This window comes from Crocodylus siamensis, chromosome 1 (genome assembly GCF_052110815.1).
Source record: "Crocodylus siamensis isolate JL-2025a chromosome 1, ASM5211081v1, whole genome shotgun sequence".
Lineage (NCBI taxonomy): Eukaryota > Metazoa > Chordata > Crocodylia > Crocodylidae > Crocodylus > Crocodylus siamensis.
In genome coordinates this window covers 378,231,672-378,252,767 of record NC_143395.1, presented here as the reverse complement: position 1 = coordinate 378,252,767, position 21,096 = coordinate 378,231,672, and the positions used below count along the sequence as shown (strand labels likewise).

Genomic DNA, 21,096 nt, shown 5'->3' with positions numbered 1-21,096 from the left:
AGCCAGCTTATGAATATGAAGGTAAGGTCCTGCAGCCCAAACAAAGTTAATAGATCCTTGCCCATTGCATAGCTACTAAGGGTTGATTACATATGGAAGTGGAAGCTTGGTTAAAAGGAGTCACAGGAGAAAGGTATGGTCTCCTATGTCCTGACTGGTTGTTGTAAAGAAGGCTCTTGGGGTTTGAGAATTAGCCTCATTTTCAGTTGATTTTGTTGCAGTTTTGACCTTTTGTGAACAATAAACAGAGTTCCAAGGAAGGGGGATCAAAAAGGGTTTGGGTGAGAAGTCTGATTCCTTTGGTTGGTCTGATTTGTTTGTTACAGGTTTGGGTGGGGTTGAAAGATAGTGCGTCAGTGTTGTGGAAATGCTAAAGTGGAAGGGCTTTATTATCAAGTGAAGTTTTTTAGCATTTCCCAAAATCTGATTCATCTAGGGAAACTTGATTCCCCCAAACATGATGGCTCAGTCCCTGACTCTTGCTTGTCTGTCCTGGAATTTGTGATCTGCATTGTCCCAGAGGAGCACAACTATCTTGCAAATAATGCAGTTGCATCTTGTTTTGTTACTGTACTTATCTGAATATAAGATGAGGAGATGAAGTTTCCCCCACATCAGCATGGAGGGGGAAAAAAGCCCCATATCATATGTCTGCATACAAAGTGGCAGGGGGGAACAAGCAGCTATATGGGCTCTGACTCTGGTCCTGAGCCAGAATCAGATCTTCAGCCCCCTGCTTGCCCTCTTGCTTTCCCTCTGCATCTTTCCCCTCTTTGCCATTAGTGTCAGCTCCATTCTGGCTGGGGAGGGAGTCTCTCCCAGGTAGGGAGCACATGGAAACTCCTTCTCCTGCCTAGCCAAAAAGTAGTGGGGACACTGCTGCATGGCTTGGCAAACACTGAACTTTTACATACTATGCTTCAGGTTGAAGAAGCTCAAACAGCCTCTGATAATAAAGAATGGGAGGAAGGGGAAGAGGCAGAAACTGCAGGGAGCAGGAGAGGAAGGGGCAGAGACTGGGGGTAATTTTGGGGGGAAGGGGCAGAGTCTCGGGAAGAGTTTAGAGTAAAAGGCAAAGCCTGGGGAGCAGAGGGAAAGGGGCAGGGGTTGGGGAAGGGGCAGAGGCTGTTGGAGGCTGGGGGTGGGTAGGAAGGCTGCAGGGGGAAGAAGTGGGTGGGGCAGAGGGCAAGGGGGCTGCCTGACTCTCCTTCCCCCAGTCATTGCTTTCCCTGCTATAGCAATGTGTGTGTGTGTGGGTGGGTGCGGGGGATTCAAGACCACTCTCCAGTACTTAGATTCTATACCTGGAAAAGTATAACAAATTTATAAATTTTCCATATATAGGATCTAATGACTTGGGGCGGGGGTCATCTTATATTAAAATTGTCTTTATTCAAGTAAATATGGTAATTACTTTGAAAACTAACTCTAAGGCATCAAACTGGCATCTGAAACCCACTGGAGGCTAGTAGATTCAGGTTAGATATCAAGAGGCGCTACTTCACAGCCAGGGTGGCTAGGATCTGGAACCAACTTCCAGGGGAACAAGTACTCGGTCCTATCCTGGGGGTCTTCAAAAGGAGGCTGGACCTTGCTGGGGTCATTTGACCTCAGTACTCTTTCCTGCCCATTGGCAGTGATGCACAGATTCCTTCTGGGCAGGTACCCTGCCCATACCCTCCCCACCACCTAACATGTCCATGGCAGTCTGGGAGCAGGCTCTAGAAAAAGGAACCTGTGTGTTACTGCTGCTGTTCCTGAATGAGTCTGGCACCCCCACACAGATGTTCCCTGTAGCTGGCAGTTGGAGCAAGGCAGGAGTGACTCTAGGGCTCCCCTTATACCCATATCAGCTGGGGTCAGTGGTACTAGTGGCAGAAGGGGAGTGTGACTGAACTGCCTCACCCCCATAGATCTGTCCCTGGCTTTATTGCCTTCCCACAAAGGCAGCCATGCAAGTTGGTGGCCAGTGGATTATCCAGAGGGCTTTGCTGTATGGGCTGGTTAAGGTAGCTGTTATGGTAGACAACTGGAAAGTAGAGCATTGATAATAACCATTTTCATCTCTGTAAAGAGGTTCATAGATCTACAGAGTTTAGATCCAGAAGATCATCTAGGCTAGGGACAGACATTCAAAAATCCTGAGCCTGAATTGATTCAATCTCTGCAGGTTAGTCTAACTGGCTAGGAACCAGACAGCTATCCCAGACAGCTGTCTCAGACATGCTATCAGCTTTGGAACCAGACAGCTATCCCAGACATGCAGGCACATGCCTGCAGTGGCTCAGGCTAGAAGCCAGGGGGTGCTAGAGCAGCCCTCCCTTCCCTTCCATATTGCTGAGCTGAGAGGGACATGGCCATGCCTGGGCAGGACACTGATTAGGGAGGGGATCCCTCCCTTCCTGAACAGCCCAGCAGGGGATGTTTATCACCCCTAACTCAGTGTTTATCACTGGATTATGAAACTATGATTAAGAAAACAGAGGGACATTACCAGCTATTTGTTGATTCTGCCTTTGTCCTGTGTGCCACAGCTGGAAATAGCCAGCACATGGTCTGCTAACTAATGCTGAGAAGTGTCTGTGAGGAATGGGGGAATGCCTGCTTAGCAGAGAGCAGACACTGCTGTGCCTGCAAGTCTCTGCTGAAGCTGCAGCCAGGGAGCAGGCGGGAGGTGCCAGCCCTGTTGTGAAGCAGAGAGCTCCACCCAGCCCAGAGAACATGCTGGGATGCTGGGGGAGTCTGATTTAATTTAAACCAGCAAGGGGGGCTGGGACAAACATTGAATAAACCAGTTTGAGCCAAATCAGTTAAGTCTGTTATTACATTCCAGCAGGTTTATCTCAAACTGTTTATGTGGATGGATCATCTGTTCTATTACAGGTTTAAGCCAGTTTCTGATCACTTAAACTGGTTTGTGTGTAATGTCTGTTCCTAGCCCTAGTCCCATGATTCTCAGTCAGGGTGCTTTGGCACCCTGGGTGGCGCTGAGCACCTTAGAAGGGTGCTGCAGTGTTCAGCCCATGTGAAAGGTTAGCTCTAGCTCTTACACATGCTGGGCACCTGTGCCTGCCCCAGCATCCCAGCAGCACTCCCCAGAGTCTCTCCCACTGGCTTCAGGATCGTGGGACGAGTGGGAGAATGAGCTGCACTGAAAAGCACAGCTGCACCCTTACAATGACTATCCCTGTGTTCTGAGTGGTGCAGTCTGTCACAGGCAGCTGCAGGGCCACCCTCTGCTCCTCCCATGTTCCTGGAGCTAGTGGGAGGGGCCACAAAGAATGGTGGCTCCAGGCACTGGCATTCAAGTCCTTGGGGAGCAGCCACAGTGGCAGGGGCTACACTTACTCCCTTAGGGAGAGGGGCAGACAGTGGAAAGAGCAGGGAACGGCAGGTTCTGCCTGGCTAGCAGCACCTTCCGCCTCCTGCTGGGACAGCTGCCTGCCCCACTCCTGAGCTTCCCAATATGTACTGCCATTCAGTACCTGCCAGTACCATGCACCAGCCCCTGCCATGGTCTCAGAAGTGCTCTGCTCACCCTTCCACTACGTGAGGGTGCTGCAGGGTGGGAGGAGGTAAGCAATTTAAGAAAACAAGTAGTCTTTATAGAGGGTGCCACTAAATTCCAGAAAGTTAGAGGGGTGCCTCGAGTCTAAAAAGGTTGAGAACCACTGATCTAGTCTGACACTCCATGTATTTTGGGCACTACATTTTGTCCAGTTTACCCCTGCATAGGACACCATTCTCTCTGTTTGCATGAAACAGATCTTCCAGAAAGGTATCCAATCTTGATATGAAGATATTAAGAGATGGACATTTCACTGCTTCCCTTAGTATTTTGTTCCAATGCTTAATCACCCTCAATGTTAACATTTTGGGCCCAATTTCTAATTTTAAATGTGTTTGCCTTTAGCTTTCAGCCACCAGTTCTTGCTTCGTTCTGTTAAAGAGCTCTTTAGTATCCCATACGTTTCCTTATGAAGGAACTTAGGAATTGTAATCTCTCAGTCATCTTTTTGATAAGCTAAACAGATTCTCTCTTTGTCATTTGTTGTAAGGCATTTTCTCCCTCCTGCAGATAATTTCTGTTCCTGGACCTTCTCCATTTGTTATCATCCTTTTGAAAGTATAGATGCTGAAATTGGATGTAGAATTCTAGCATTGGTCTTAGTAACAGTGTATAGAGAAGTAAAAGCACCTTTATATTCCCCTGTCTGTCCATCCACTGATCCAGTTCACCTTTTTTGTCACAGCATCACACAAGGGTATCATGTTAAGTTGCTTATGTACTATAGTCCCTAGGTTGTTTTCATAAACATCACTTCCATGGATATAGTTCCCTATTTTGCCGATTGGCATGCATTCTGCATATAACTTTGTATTCACCTGTATTAAAATGCATTTTGTTTGAATCAACCTTAGTCACCAAGCAGTTCAGATCACTCTATATGATTGCCCTGTCCTCACTGCTATTTGGCATTCCTTGTTGCCAGGTGTGAAGAGATCCTTTCAAGAGGTGCCCTACTGACCTCAGAGCTACTATTGTAGTAGACCTCTGCCTTCTATGACCTGGCCTGCAGGAACTTCAGCAGGGCTGTGTATTTCCTGGTTTTGCATACCTAATCATTCTGCAGCCTGCTTTGGTGTTTTGCATCAAGGTTGTAATAGAAGTATAGAATTATACTCTCCATTTGACTAAATAGTTCTGATAAACATTCATCCCTACACCATGGGTTCAGTAATTCTGTCTTCACTTAACAGCAAAGTAATTCCAGCTGTGCCGCTTCACAGACTTGCTACCCAAGCCTGTCTTGACCAGAAAGGTGTAGCTAATTAATCAGAATGCAGTCTGGACCATTCAGGTACATGTGGTCCTCTGGTGAGAGAGACCTTTAAGAATCTAGATAGAGGGAATAAGTGCATTGAAATTCATGCCTGTATCAGCACTAAACCTTCACCCCTGCAAAGGTGAATATTCTTAACAAATCTTTTCCTATGAGAATCTACATCAGCTATGTGAAAACAATCTGTCATTACAGTCAGCATGTAATGGTCCGTTCACTCTTTTTTGTCTGATGCTTTAGGGGAAGGCTTCGCAGCAATCTGACCAAACCTATAAAAGCTCTTGACAGGCTTCCCAGGATGTACTTTTCTGGTATTTTTTTAATGGATGTAATATCACAATTCAGTAGCAACAATATACCTCCAGGCAATAAACATGCTGGCAACAATTATCTTCAGCCAAACTGGGCTCCTGCTAATAACAAATTCAAATAAGGGTCTGATCTTGTCAGGTGCTGAGTATTGACAGCTGTCGTTGCCTTAAGTGGGATTATTCACTTGAGTAACTAAGCAGGATTGGGCCGAGGGCCTGCATGTTTCTCTGCACATGCATGATGTTCGTTGCACCAATCAATATCTTCTCTTCCTGCATTTAACCTGCTCTTTAGATAATCACCCATTATCTGTGTCCACAAACCAAAATATACTTGTTACCTGCTGCAGTGATGCACTTTTTCTTACCAGGCTTTCACTGATTAAACTGTTTGTTCCACCCTTTCAGTTGAAGGGTGTGTGCCTCATTCTGTGAAAATGTTGTAGTTCCCTTCTCAGACCTATGTTAAACACATATTTCCTTTTTCTTGTCAGATATGTCAGTGCAATGGAGAAAATCCAACTTGCTCTTGTGTATGAGTCAGAGATCAGTGTTACACCGTTAGCATCTCTGCAGCAATGAGATGGGCATTCTTGCTGCTGAACTTGTGAACTTGTGTCTAGTTCTTGGGGTGAATGTAAGGGTGCATGAGGCAAGGATTGTGGCAGGGAACTGCTCAGTGAACAGTTGTGATTGTTGTTATTTTGGGATGCCTGCAGAGTGAAATGGTGACTACCTTTTTCCAGCCTTTCTACTGGATTTCCTCACTATGTATATTTTAGGCATCAAGGTTACCTTGCTGCTCCTTGGTCTTTAGCAGGATACCTGCCTCTCTCTAGGATTTATCCTAATGGATTGATGAGCATATTGTCTCATGTTACTCCGGGAAATATATTTTTAAGTTAGACTTCGACAACATGATGGAAAAGCAACCAAAGAGCTTGTGAGATATGGACTGCAGTTATGCTGCACTGACACACCTCTAAATGAGAGATAATGATGTATTCTAGCTGTGAAACCATCGGAAATGTTTCATGATACCAGATAAAGCCGACTGTAACTTCCTCTTCTTGTGTTTTGTGGGGCTTAGCTGCTGAAGAGCCTGCCTAGTCCATTTAGACAAGCCTGTCACCAGAATGGATCATGAAATAGTGGGAGGCTTTGTCCTGCTGGCCATAGTCACTCTGCTAAGTGTTATCCAGAATGGTAAGCAAAAATTAAGCATTTTTTAGGAATAAGAGGCAACAGAGGAGAAACAGGAGACTTCTTAGTTAATATGTATTGAATATGAATATAAATTGATCTTATTTTAAAACACATTTTATCCTATTGCATATCAGCTTGTGTGTGGTGCGGTTTATATACTTGTTTGGTTTCAGAATTTCTTTCTGAGCATTTTCTCTCTTCGGCATATCCATTTTTGTACTAATAGCTCAGTAAGTTACCAGTGATACGATGCACATGTATGGTACAATAGTAAGATTATGGCTTGCATATCAGTTTGTGAAAGGGATTCTATGATGTGGTTGCCTGCAATAGGTCCTTTCCAATCTTACAGGGCTGTGTTCCTAATATTAGTAGGTGCTGCTGTTTCTTGCTGCAGAGGGAAAGGTTTAGGGAGCTGAGTGACCAATTCGAAACAACAGATCAGATCTTCAGCTGGATCAGTGAGTGTTGCTTCACTGAGTTCCTACTAGCAGGGCTCTAGCCTGGTTTATTTAGGGTTAACCAGTTTACTAAGTTTAGAAACTCATTCTTCAGCCCTTCAGTTTTACTACTCTTAACTATTTCCTGTTGTAAGCTTCCTTCATGAGAAGAGTTTTCTATTTTATGCTTTCTCTTTCTTATCTCCAATTCAGTTTCCTTTAAGATTTCTTAAAGTTAAACTAAGATTCTACCTAGAATACAAACAGGGGGCAAGTTGTGTTTTAATTTTCATCTTTTGCATTGACACACTCCCAAGTTCAAAGGGATCTGGAGGTGGGATAAGAACCTGTGAGGTGAATGCTTCAATATGGGCCTGAACAAAAACCTTTGGCCGTTAGTAGGAAGACCTCCATTGAGTTCAATGGTTTTTGTAGCTGGTGTCATGTGCAGTTCTAAGGAAGCAGATTCATGTGCTGGAGTAAGTCATTCTCAAGCTGTTCTGGCTTTGGGAGAGGGTAAAGCATAAGAAGAACCACAATATTCAGAATGAAGAAGCAGTAGAGCTTTGTAGGTATATATGTCTGTGGTATCATTCAACCAAATTCTGCTATCAGATAGGTAGACTACATTTGGCATGTCCAACAGCAGAACCGGGCTCATTGCAGTCAGCATGTACAGTGCAATTTGAGACATGTCCAAATATGTTTCCTGTTATTTTTCCAGAGGTGTTTGTGGTGACCTGATACAATTCTTGACTTGGCCACCTAGGAAGTTCATACAGTTCAGTGCCACCCTTATATATGCTCCAGATAGTATTGAACTCTGCATGTAAACTCACTGATCCAACTCCTTAGTGCTAACAGAGCTGAGTATGGCAGTGGATCCAAGTTGAGAAGATGGGCAGAGGTGATTTAAAGCCATCCTTTCTCTCCCCTGATAGCGGATCTAGTCTGGCTCTTGGTGCATACTTGAATACCTGAAGACTATTTTATTCTGTTCTATTCTACCATTTTACTCCAATTGGAGCCATCTGGGTGCAAAGTGCTTTGGGGATATAACTCCTGCAATGAAAAGAACTGGCAGGGAGAGAGCTCTATGCCAGGTGAGGTTCCCCTTGGCTGAATAGAGTGGCACAAAGAATTTGTATGGGGTTATAGAGTTGGCACATGGCAGGATTTTGTCTTTGCTGCCACAGAAGGGGTGCATTTACCACAGAATAGCTAACCAAGTAGCGTAATTTTTGGGGGGGGAGGGGTAGGGGGGAAGGGTGAAGGGAGTGATCAAACCTGCGTCATGTTGGAGGAGCTTGCACTGAGGTAGCAGCAGCCTGTTTCACTGCCACCATAGCCTGTGGGAGGAGGTAAGAGCCTCCCTTGCACCACCCTGGCAACCAAAATTCAGTCATGCCTTTGACCTGATGTGTTGCTTAGGGCACTGTAGCTTCTGCTGTTGGATAACAAGGCAAACACAGCACTATGCCCTCAACAGGGGCTGACTTTGTGCCACGTACCTCACAGCAAAATGACAGCTTGTTTATTTTTCCAGTGAAGACAAAGTTTATGTGTGTAGAAATGTGCAGGTAATAGCCATTAAAGGGGCAAAGTGAGTGGAATTTGCATTTCAGACCTGAAATCAGTGCTGCTCCATATTTACCTACAAGGTCACCCAAAGGAAAATTGGATTCCTGGGCATATGTTTAGACTTTCAAAGCAGACAATTCCTGGCACCTGCTAAACTGTCCTTGATCCTTGTGTGTAACCTTCAGTCAAGAACAAGCTGTGGGTCTATATGATGATTCCAAACTAGTCCCATTTAACAACCACTTGTAAAGTCTTAATCTAGAATGTTCCTGCCTTGCATTTGGACTACCAGCTGTGTAAGGAATGTGTTCATAGATGTACGGTTGAAAGGAACCTAAGTAGATCATCTAGTCTGACCCCCTGCCCTGGGCAGGAGAGAATACTGGGCTCAAATGATCCCAGCTAGGTAATTATGAAGCCTCCTCTTAAAGACCCCCAGGGTGGGAGCCAGCACCACTTCCCTTGGAAGTTGGTTCCAGCTCCTACTCACCCTGACTGTGAAGTAGTGCCTTCTAGTGTCCAGCCTGAACCTACTCTCAAACAATTTATGGCCATTATTCCTTGTTACTGAGGGCGGTGCTTGGAGGAACAGGGTCTCTCCTATTCCCCGCTGGTCCCCCCGGTTCATAAAAAGTGCAGTAAAAGTGAATGTCAAGGAAATGAAATGAAGCTGAGTTATGCATGCCCCAAATCCTTGCTGTGCCTATCTTCCAGTAAAGCCTTTTTAAGCAAGTGCTTAAGTTATCTTTAAACACATGAAGCCAGTGCAACTCAAATGTGCATTTACAAGCTTTGTTGCAGCAGGCAGAAAGTAGTCTTGCCCCTTTTGATGAGTGTAGAGGCAAATTATGGGGGCTTGTGGTGGCTCCTTGTGGGAGGAAGATTCATAGCAGGCTAGAGCTGAATGATGGCATTTTTTAAGACTGATGCTATCTGCTCATCCAATTTAGCCATTTTGATGAATGCAGGGGGTGTTATATGTCTGGATGGAAAGTGGAGATGACATTTTTAGTTGGCTTTTCAAAGCGTTTCCACTTTCCAGGGACTTGTCTGGGTTCAGATGGAGCTGTGTGTTCTTCACCCAGAAGCTAACTTTCCATAGACTTTCTGATATTTTAGAAGAGGCAGTGGCTGCCTCAATTTGAATTGAGGTGTATAGTTGATTATCAGCATACTATTGGCTGCTAAACCTACCTTATCATACTTCCACTAGTGATCTCATATTGATTTTCGATAGAAGAGGGGATACAATACAGATCTCTGCATGTGAACCTATATATGAGGACTTTTTGAGAAAGACCAGTTACCTATTACCACTGTTTGAGTTCTGCTGGTGACAGGCAATTAGCGTATTGGGACATCTGTTTCTGTATCGTGTTGGTATGCTAGTAGTCCATTGTGTCAAAGGCTGCAGAGAAGACAAGAAGTATGACCATGGATGTCTTACCTGGGTCCATGTCATTTTGGTACATCTGCCTTTGCTCAGCCCTGATTGTGAGGCATCCTTGATGCTGGCTAATGTGATGTGGTTGGACTTTAGTTGTAGGTTACCGCTGCTGATTCTCTCTATAATTGTTTATATACACAGCTAAAGCAGGTTAGAGAGAGGGGAATTTCATTATTTTGATGTTTGCTTTTTTTCCAATCCTGAGTGAAAAACCCAAACTTATCATTCCTTCAGAGCTCTCTCCTAGATGGATGATCCCAGAGCCACAGACCTCAGAAGCCCTCACGTTCCTAACTCAGCATCAGTTTATATTGTGGCTGTCCCAGAACCAGAACTGGGCCCCCAATTCAGAAACAATCCTCCTAATGGGCTGCCTCAGCTGTGAAGCCTGCAAGTCCTGAAGTCCTGACCCCTGAGACAACCCTCCTCTCAGACTGTCATCTGTGAATGGACTCTGGAAGCCAAGGCTTCCCAGAAGTCTGTGATATCTCATTGTCTTAGATCTGCAACACAGATTATGAATAATTCAAAACACAAGCTTCCTGTTCCTTCTCAGTTCCTTATCACCTTTTACCCAGAGGACTTTTTTCTGATTACTTGGAAATTTCCCTGAGTCAAAGTTGAGTACTGGGATGAGTGGACACGGGTTTCCACTAGGGCTGTGAGAAGCTTCGTTCCCTGATTTGATTCAGTGGAGATTCGGTCTAATTCGGCTGAATCTTGGAATCCAAATTGAATCAGAGGACCCTCTAATCTCTCCGAATCAAATCAGAACCCTCCAAATCAATTTGGAGAGAGTTGGAAAGATTTGGACATAGACACAGCTTTAAATGTTTTTTCTACATAACTCAAGGTACCAGGCGGCTCATGAATGCTGTGATGCTGGGGTGGATAGTGTGTCTCCATCTGCCCCAGCACTGCAGTGATCACAAGCCAAGCTGGTACCTCGAGGTATGTAGAAAAAACTTTTAAAGCTGTGTCTATGGCCGAATTGTTGATTCTCCAAATCAGCATCAAATCTTCAGATTCGGATTCAGCTGAATTGAATCGGTGACAGTGATCTAAATCAATAAATCGAATCAATGTCCCTGATTCAGGCCAAATCCAAATTAGATGGGGTCCACTTTGCACACCCCTAGTTTCTACCACACTGACCACTGTGATATTACTAAGCTTTAAGCTTTACTCTAACAGTCACAACTATTTTATGCACTGGGGACCACTAGGTATACTGTTGTATCAAAATTCAGTGTGTATTAAATTTGCCTTGGAAACAGGGACAGGGATTATATTGTGTCTGTTTCAGCTGAGGAGTCCATACTGAAACCATAGAGATAAAAGGCAGATACCTTATCTCTACAGGGATCATGAGAAGTGGTTATATTCTTTCAGATCTTGACTTTACTGTGGGGTGAGGTAGCTTTACAAAAGCAACTAGGAAATTGTGAAGATCACACACTAGAAATGCAGAGTCAGCTGTGGTACACATTTCCTCAACATGGGCCTGGCTCTGTGTGATGTGACATAGAGATAAAACAGCAAAGTATACTTTTGTTCTGTGGGCAGTGGGCTCATCAGTGAGGCCAGGCTGATTTCCTTTCATAGAGTGTGTAACATTTTCAACAGCTATTTCAGGGCAAATTTTTAAATTAAAATGGGTCCTTAAACTTTGAGGAAGCCTTCTAGCCCACGTTCTACTGCTGCTTATACCAACATGCTCCTCTGGTACTGAGTGGGGTATGTGGGCATCAACAAGGGTTGAATTTGACCCATTATCATGAATTTGACATGTGTCCAGTTTAAATCTCAAAATAAACTTTTGCCTGTCTTAACAGCCTTTTTTGCTAGCAAAGTGGAGCATGAAAGCAAGAGCTATAATGGTAAGACTCTTCAGCGGACAGGAGCCTTTGAACGAGTTTTCACTGCCAAGTGAGTATGCAAACCAAGACCATACAAGGTGGCAAGGTGGAAAGTGGTGTTCACATCTGAGTTTAATCTCTGCCTTCACTTGTGGCCTGATTCAAACTTCACAGAAATCAAGACAAGTCTAACAGTGGACTTTGGATCAAGCCACTGATGAAGATGATGATGTTGGTGATATTATAGCAGTATCTAAAGGCTCCGGTATCTAAAGGCTTAGCAGTATCTAAAGGAGTAGGACCCTAAAGTAATAGGTACTGTACAAACACACAGTAAGAAAAGACTAGAATCTGAATAGGCAGGGTTGTAGAGATGTGAAGTGATCTGCCTAAAAGGGTAATGTCAGAATTAATCTGAGAACCATTGTCTCCTGAATCTCCAGATCACTGAACAGGACACTTGGTGATGCTGCTGCTCTAGTATGTCCCTTTGCTTTTGTCTTGGACATCCTTAAGGAGAAGATAAAATTTCCTGCCTACCAAGAAAGAAAAAGACACAAAATGACTCTTAAGCACTGGAAATGTGTTCTGCAGTTTACAATTAATAAAAATACTGCCCTCTGTGGGCCTCCAAATATCTTCTCTACAGAAATGTTCCCATTTGCACACAGCGTGGTAAATAATTCCTTTTACCAAGCTATTGAAAAAGCAACATGTGAATTTTGTGAGGTTCCTCCTTGCTATGATTCTTATCTTTCTATTTGAATTATACTGTTTCACTGTCAACAGCTTGATTAATATGACCAGGTTCATAAGTACTGCCCAAGTTAATGCAGTGGATCAATTATATCGTATAAGCCATGATGGACCACAATAGTAGAGGGAGTGCATTATGCGTTGCTGACTAACTCTAAAGAGGTAGAGCAATACCACCTATTATTTTACAGAGGTAATAGGTAGATAAATCTCCTACAGCTCTATTGTGCTTTTGAGGAATAAAGATATTTGTTTCAGTTCTCAGTATGCTTTTAATCTGCCCCCTTTTAAATTCCTTCCTAGCCAAAACTGTGAGCATGCATATCCTACATTTCTTGCTGTGCTGTGGTGCGCTGGGCTGCTTTGTAGCCAAGGTAACATACACTCTTTTTTTTTAACTGTGTGTATCTGTCTGAGGTTCAGATTAATATTTTAACAGTACTCCTGCCCTTACCCTGCACTCCAGACAGTTGCTAATGCAGTAATGCTCTTCATTCCTCTTCTGAGTTACATTATGGGCAGGATTATGATTAGAGGTGATCTGGATTGGTGAGAAATCTGGCTGGAGCCCCAAAATCATTCTTATTGGAAAGCAAAGTCAATTGGCCAGAGGAAGAAAGCCCTCTACTTTGGAAGGGAGCTAGTGGGGTAGCCAGTCCATCTCATCCACTGGTGAAGTTGGACTAGGAGGAAGTTGTTTTGAGGACCCTTAATATTTCTGCTGGGAAATGGTGCCCAGCCCGCAGGGGCTGGAAGGGAAACCTCTATTGCTGTCTTCTAGACTGGCCTTCTTCCTACCTGTCCCAGCTCAGCAAGGTGTTTAATTATATGCCTCACTAAGCATTGGAGAATACTTCCACTGAATTCAGACAGCATTTTCATAGGCTTAATGTCAGGAACATGCTCAGGGGCCTCACTTAATCGGAGCTTAAGCTGGGCTGAAATTTGCATTCCCAGAATGGTCCCTGCTCTGCTCCTGCTGAGCTTCCTGCTGGGGGTTCTAGTAAAACCATACCATAAGCCAGATGCATGTGCTGCAGTATTTGGCTTATTTAAAAGCAGAATACAGCCCTGCATGTGATCCCAGTGCTGGTTTCCCCTCTGGGTAAATGCATGCATTTGAGTGGGCCATGGTGCAGAGTTTAACCCACAGAGTTCACTGTGAAGGTGGTAGGAAAACAAGTTGTAAATTCTCTACAAGTTTGATTCTTTGGTTCCACAGTTCATCCTTTTTTTCAAAATTAGAGTTTCCCAGTATTCCCAGTCTGGACTTTATGTACTGTGAGGTCTACACAGGAAGCTTGGGCAGCCATCTCTAATACGTGTGTTTTATTCCTTTATTCAGTTCCCGCTGCCTTTGCTGGATTGATGTACTTGTTTGTAAGGCAAAAGTATTTTGTTGGCTATCTGGGAGAAAGGACTCAGAGGTAAGAATTTTCTGGAACTCTTTATAAAAGGTAGGGCAAGGTCCCAGCCTGTCTTCCAACCTCACGCATTAGCATGGTTCAAGTGGGAATGGACATGGTTCAGTAGGAATGGTCAAGCTACTGATCCACACTGGTGCTACTTTTACTTGTATATGGTTTAAGACTCCTGGGGGTGCACACCAGTATTTCTAGTATTGCCATAAGATGAGTCATTCTGAATTTTTTCCGAGAATATTGTGGGAATATTTTTTTCCCTAGAATAGTGTGTCTCCACTGCATCCAGCAGCTCATAAGTTAGTTACTTTAGCAGCAGTTTAAATCTATAGCTACTAGGGGTGTGTGAAGCAAGACCTATTCAACCTGGATTCAGATTCAGCCTGAATCAGGGACAGTGATTCAATTCCTTGATTTGGATCACTGTCCATGATTTGATTTGGCCAAATCCAAATCTAAAGATTCGATGCTGATTTGGAGAATCAGCGATTTGGACACAGACACAGCTTTAAATATTTTTTCTACATACCTTGAGGTACCAGCACAGCTTATGAATGCTGTGATGCTGGGGCACATGGAGCATCCCACAGGAGTGTGGGGGGTGGCCCCCAGAATGCTGCCCGGCAGACTTGGAAGTGGACTGGAAGAGCTTCTAGTCCACTTCCAGGTCTGCTGCCAAGTGCACTGGGGAGCTCCCAGTGCTCCTATGGGACACCTCATGCACCCCAGCATCGCAGCGTTCATGAACCACCTGCTACCTGGAGGTATGTAGAAAAAACATTTAAAGCTATGCCTGTGTCCGAATTGCCAAATCTTTCCGAATCTCTCTGAATCAATTCAGAGGGTTCCAATTCGATTTGGGGAGATTAAAGGGTCCTCTGATTAGATTCAGATTCAGAGATTTGGCCACTGAATTGGGCTGAATCTCCGCTGAATTGAATCGGGGATCGAAACTGCACAGCTGTACCAGCTACTTCATGTTAAAAGCACCACCACGCTTGAGTTAAGGGTTTTTGTGTATGGGTGGGAGCAGTTAGAAATAACACGTAAACCAGGGATGTCCAGCATCCAAGTGGCCAGGGTCTGCACATCTCACAGGCTGCATCAATGAAGGCCACACCATGGCGAGCCACACACATCAGGGCCACATGCCACATGGACTTCCCTACTGCTACACTGTGCATGGCTCCAGACTCACTCTCTGCTCCCCACACTGCACTGCCCTAATCCTGGGAGTGCTCATATGTAGGAACCTAGGGGGGTTTCAACTTAACCCCACGTGGGCTACATGCAACCCATGGGCCAACAGTTGGACGGCCTTGGCTTAAGCTATAACTGGAATTAATAATGCAGAGAGCACAAATCCTTTCCGTCATGCAAGCCCATCTGGTTTGAACATCTCATCTAGTATCTGGTGGGATAGAGGCCCCACCAAATAAGGCTAAGATTAAGACTGCTGAAAGACTTGAAATAGAGCAGAATTTATTTCCTGCTTCTTAAGCAATGCTTTGTACCAGGAGTGCTTGTGAGGTCTAAGGTTTGCCATGGCTGTCTCTTGGCTCTGAGGTTGTGACTGAGGTGGGCTGTTTTCCTTTAAAACCCAAATGGCCTGGAACCTACCTGAGGTACCACTACTGTCCACATATAGTAACGCATCACTTGCATTTGGCAGGGACACCAAAGACCCCAACCTCCCAGCCCTGATTTGAAAGGCTGAGTAAGAACATTTTTCATGAGGGAACTCCTCCCCCCAATTTGTGAAAGAGCTTGGATCTGCCAACCTTTAGGTCATGCTCATCAATCCTGGAGCCAGGATGGCAGGGTAGATTATTGAAGATTTGATCAACTGCTCTATTTTTATACAAGGGGTCTAAGGGCATGGAGTTCATATCTAAGGGAAGAAATAAAGTATAGGTTCCACTTTCCCATCAGTGTCTCTCATTTATTCTCCATACTTGCTTTGACAGAGATTGGGTCCCATTTTTTTTTTTTTTAGGAAAGAAGGTGATTTTCCCTTGAATTATCTTGAATAATCAAAGTAAAAACAATGAATAATAGATTTGTAGATGTTCAATTGCCCACCCAAGTAAGAGAATTATGCTGCATCTGAGTATGGGTGGATGTAAAAGTAGAGGAAGGGAGCTGATTTTTATATTGTCTTGCTATATTGGTCTTTGTTAATAAAACTATAGTGTGGGAAAGGGGAGAGTTTGGGTTTTGTAGACGTGGTGAACTGTGTTTATAGAGCGAATTTTGAAAGACTCTGGCTCACTGTGTACTGCAGTCCTTCAAATTAAATTAAAAGGTTCTTATATTAAGTTGTGCCCAATGTTTTGACTCTCAAGTTAAGAAAAAATAAAACTTAACTAAAGACACATTTACAGCAATGCAAGCCCAGCAGAGCATATAAACAATTCTTTTTTTTTTACTTCACTTTTATAATAAATATTTTATTTTACAAATATTCAAAGGAATACAAATACAGTAGCTATATATATGTAGATATACATGTCTTTTGATTTGCACAGTCAAGAATTTTTTTCCCATTGGTGTCTGTATACCTCTTCCTACGGTTAATGAGAGCTGTGCATGTGTAAAGTAAAATTGACCTGTGTATTTATCATGTCCCATTTGGGCTTTAAATACAGGATTGTCATCAGTGATTATAGTCTTCGATGGCTGATAAGAAAAATGTGTCTCTTAAATGGAGCCCTCAAACAAGCAGTAGCACTGTGGGTCAAATTCTGAACTGATTTGTTTCCATATATTTCCAGTGAAATTAGTGAGGTTGTAGGGATGCAAATCAATGCAGAATTTGGCTCCATGAATCTAAATACCTGTGAACTCTTTTAGTTGGTCTGACTGACATTTCTAGGGTACATGCAGTCCTTACACTTATATCAACCTAACTGTACAGATGTTTGGAGAAGTTAGATCAGGCAAAAAAATGGCCAGGTTGATATAACTTAATACACCTAAAGAGGTGCACTAAGGTAGACTGGACGTGTTAGCCCAATCTACTGAATATCTGTATACATTCAGAGCACAGCCCCAGGACTGGGAAAGCCTAGTCACTCACCCTAGCCCCAGGGCTTTTCCTACACCCACACCTTAACCAGGCTATTTTTCCCAACCGCTCCAGCCCTAGACAGATAAGCTCCCCCAGAGGACTTGGCAGGTCCTGACTCCTGATCCTGCCAAACCCCCACAAACCCACCAAACTGCCTGTGGACCTGCTAACCCTAGAGATTCCTTCTGCCCCTTCCCTCACCTCGACTTACTTGGATCACATTCCTGGCACTGCTTCCAGCCCCAGTGCATGTCTGCACAAGCAAGACCCAAGCTACAATCACATGGCTTAGAGCAAGCCACATGACTCTAGACTGGGTCCCAGGAATGTCTGCATGTACCCCTAGAGGGTGAGCACTTCGCAGATGAGGTGATTTATTGTAGTACATCACGTATCTCTCTTTTTTTCTCCTCAGCACTCCTGGTTACTTATTTGGAAAACGCATCATACTGTTCCTGTTCCTAATGTCTGTTGCCGGAATACTCAATTACTACCTGGTCCTATTTTTTGGAAGTGACTTTGAAATGCATATAAAAGCTATAACCAACACCATCTCTCCATTGCTGCTCATTCCTTAATTTCTTTGCAGCATTAAGGGGTTAGTGTGCTTAATATATCAATGCCCAGAAGCAGCTATAATTCAGCCATTTAAGAAAAGAACCTATAACCCTTTCAGATTGCTGTAAATCCAATGCTGTATGGGGCTTTGCAGCTTGATTTAAACCTGGTTTTTCCCTCAGAAAAGTGATTTATGGTGAACAGTCCGTGTGTAGTAGAAACAGTAATAACTTCCAGTTAATTCTTTGGATTCTTTCTGTAAATTGTAGCTTGATAGCTGATTCCTTGGCTGTAAGGAACATGTTTTGCTATTGTCAAAATTGTACTTTGCTCTCCAGCTGTCACAAAAAGCAGGAGCCTTACACTTAGATAATCCATCCTCACACCTATATAATTTCATTACAGCTCCCATTAGTGCATGAGGACTGCAGATTGGATTCTTTGTGGTTGTCTTTGATAAATATTTATCCATTCTTTGGGCCTGACATTTTTCTTTACACTAAAACCTTTTTAAACTGCCACAGCTGTGCAAAGGGGCCTTAGTATAAAAATGAAAGCTTAGTTTTATTTTGCTTTGTAAATTTAATAAAGCAGTCTAAAATGGTGAAATAGGTTTGTCTTGTCTTCTTTGTTTAGTGCTTGATTCTGATGCTCCCATCAGTGACAAAACTCCCAGTGAACTGAACAGCAAAGACCTTATTCACTTCAGTGGGAGCAGAACTAAGCCCATTATTACAAGTTGACTAATAGCTAAATATGTATGCTTCAGAGACTGCATTCCTAACAATTCCTGCTCTGTTAGTGGGTTTATTTCTTTTCATGCAATGCTAATGTGTTCCTGCAAGTCCACAGCAACATATGGTCTGATTATGATCCAAACCAGTGCGAGCAAACTGGAAAAAATCACACTTTTTAAAAATTGCTACCATATGAACGCCTAAGCTCCTAAATCTGTCTGATTACCACAGGCAGGATAAATGAAGCTGTATATAATGACTTCTTTGCGGGGGACAGAGATTCCTTCCCACATGAGGAGGGAGAGTAGGAGCAGTTTTACAAATGGAATTCCCAGAAATTGCTCTGTAAATGCAGAAAGCAGGCCTGCCTATTACCTAAAAGTTTAGGACTTTCATTTGCATTAAACAAGTATCCTCCCAAAGACTGTTCTAAGCATATAGAAGTGTCCTTATTTTAAGGAGAAAATATCTCTTGTTTCAAATATCTAACATGACCCTATTATTAAAGTATGTTTATGTTTCTCTTTAAAGTTAGTCTGTATTATCTCTGCATCTAACAATTTGCAGTGCCAAATCACAGCGCACATTCTTTTCTCCTACCCAGAGCAAGAATCTTAACTAAAAAATGTTAAAAATAACTGATTTATTGGGTAATTACCAGTTCATAAGCCCCTGAGTGGCTAACCAGAACAGACTGCATAAATATCAATCATATCTAATATAAACACGGTGAACTTGCTGTCTTTCAGCTACAGAGAATGTATCTTTAGGTACAGTGTGAATATTTATTTTCTCCATTTAGGTTCAAAGTATCATGAAATTCTTCAACTAATTGCTTTGCTGTCAGTTCTTTGGGTTCCATATAACATTATGTCAGCTGTAGCCAATATGGTGATCCCACTAGATCTTCTGTGCTTAAAAGGACCCTGGACCTTGTCAGTACTGAAGAGAGACCTCTGAAAAATGGCAAGGTGTTGCAAGAAATAGCACCAGTGATTCATTAGGTGACTTTCTTACCTCTGAACCAGTGCCTCAGCATGATGGCAGGTGGCATTGTCAAGCTGGAGGTACTTTTCTTTGCATAAAAGTTCTTTATTGTTAAAAAACAAAGATGAAGAGTTAAGTGTCACAGGGCACTAAGGCGTGCCTGCTCCTTTAAGGGCAGAAGCAGCCTAGCAAAGGCAGAGCTCTACAGCTGCAGGTTGCCTGAGTAACAGGCTAATGAGGTAATGCACACAGTCAGCTGACCTGGGAGCATATAAGCTCAGGGCTGAGGCTAGCAGGGCTCACTTTCTCTGCCAGCTGCACAAGAGAGCTGCCCCATGACATTTTGCAGCCTGTTTTGCTACCTCCAAGTGCAGTAAGAGTCCAGGAGCTCACAAGGTCTCCAGGGCACAGGGGGATGCTATCCTAAAGAATTTTTTGTAGAAATCTTGTTGAGCTAATAAACAAACTATCATCTCTGCTACTAGTCCTGATTGCCCTATCCTAGGGATGGAAGTTTGCCCACTTGATGGAGAAGAGTGCTGCCTTTACTGTTAGTGCTATGTTATAGCCCATGTTATAATGGCTTACATTTGTATTATTGTTTGTTCTGGAGGTTTGGGATGAGGCTGTAACAGGAGGTACGGAGCCTCATTAGTGCCCAGAGGGGGCACACAGTCATTTTGAGCCCTACCAGAATTGGGTGCAGGCTTGAGCAGTTGGAAAAGCCCGCAATGGACAAAGGGTGCGAGGCACAGGGCACACAGGACTGGAGAGCCTGGTGCCAGAGGGGTGCAGCAGTGACAAGGGCCGGACAGCCCAGTGACAGAAACAGGTCAATTGGAGCTAGCGCCTTGGAGCCAGGTCTGACATAGTAGGCTTAGACTAAAAGGCCTAGCCAGATTAAGGGGATGGAGGCCGAATAGGCTGAGGCCCCAACAGAGGGAATAACATCCATGTAACACCTGAGGCATGGGGCATGGTAAAGGGGAGGTTTGGAGCCACCCAATTAGCCCATAAGGCTTAAGATGCCCTGTGTGGCACAGTACTGGGGGTGAATGGCCCAAGGACCAGTGAATTCTGGTGAAGGTCAGCAAATCAGTTCCATGTGAAGGCCCACGGGCAGCCTCCTGACTTAGTATTTTACCAGCAAGACATGAAGAGATAAAAGGACACCCTTGGGACTGCTGGCATGGTTGCAGAGCTGCCAGCGGCATCATGGCCACCCCTGGTGATCAGGCTCCGTGACATTAAGGAAGACCACACAATAGTGACAGGAAAAAAATCAAGATCCATGTAATGTGAGGTAGTGATGGCCTCTTGCGACTGGGATTTAGACATAGACATAGACATAGACATTAGGGCTGGAAGGGACCTCGGAAGATCATTGAGTCCAGCCCCCCGCCCGAAGGACAGGAAGTCAGCTGGGGTCATAGGATCCCAGCAAGATAAGCATCCAATTTGCTCTTGAAGGTGTTCAGTGTAGGTGCTTGAACCACCTCTGATGGCAGGCTGTTCCAGACCTTGGGGGTTCGGACAGTAAAGAAATTCTTCCTTATGTCCAGTCTGAAATGGTCTTGCAGTAGTTTATAACCATTCAACCTCATCATCCCTTGGGGTGCTCGGTGAACAAACGTTCCCCCAGATACTGCTGGTCACCCCTGATAAACTTATAGGTGGCCACCAGATCACCCCTGAGCCTGCGCTTTTCCAGGCTAAAGAGCCCCCTGGCTCTCAGCCTGTCATCGTAAGGTCTGTTTTCCTGAAACTCTGATCATGCGTGTGACTCTTCTCTAGACTCTCTCAAGCTTCTCCACATCCTTTTTGAATTGTGGAGCCCAAAACTGGACACAGTACTCCAGCTGCAGCCTCACCAAGGCCA

At 44.0% G+C, this 21,096-nt stretch overlaps 1 protein-coding gene across 1 annotated transcript; it reads left to right on the top strand.

Moving 5' to 3' along the window:
• Positions 1 to 6,246: 6,246 nt before the first annotated feature.
• ALOX5AP (arachidonate 5-lipoxygenase activating protein) lies at positions 6,247 to 18,096 on the top strand. The gene is made up of 5 exons (XM_090031738.1): positions 6,247 to 6,361; positions 11,665 to 11,758; positions 12,748 to 12,818; positions 13,790 to 13,871; positions 17,351 to 18,096. The coding sequence occupies exons 1-5, from the start codon at positions 6,292 to 6,294 to the stop codon at positions 17,511 to 17,513; spliced, it is 480 nt and encodes a 159-aa protein (XP_089887864.1). The 5' UTR covers positions 6,247 to 6,291; the 3' UTR covers positions 17,514 to 18,096.
• The last annotated feature ends 3,000 nt before the right edge of the window (positions 18,097 to 21,096 follow it).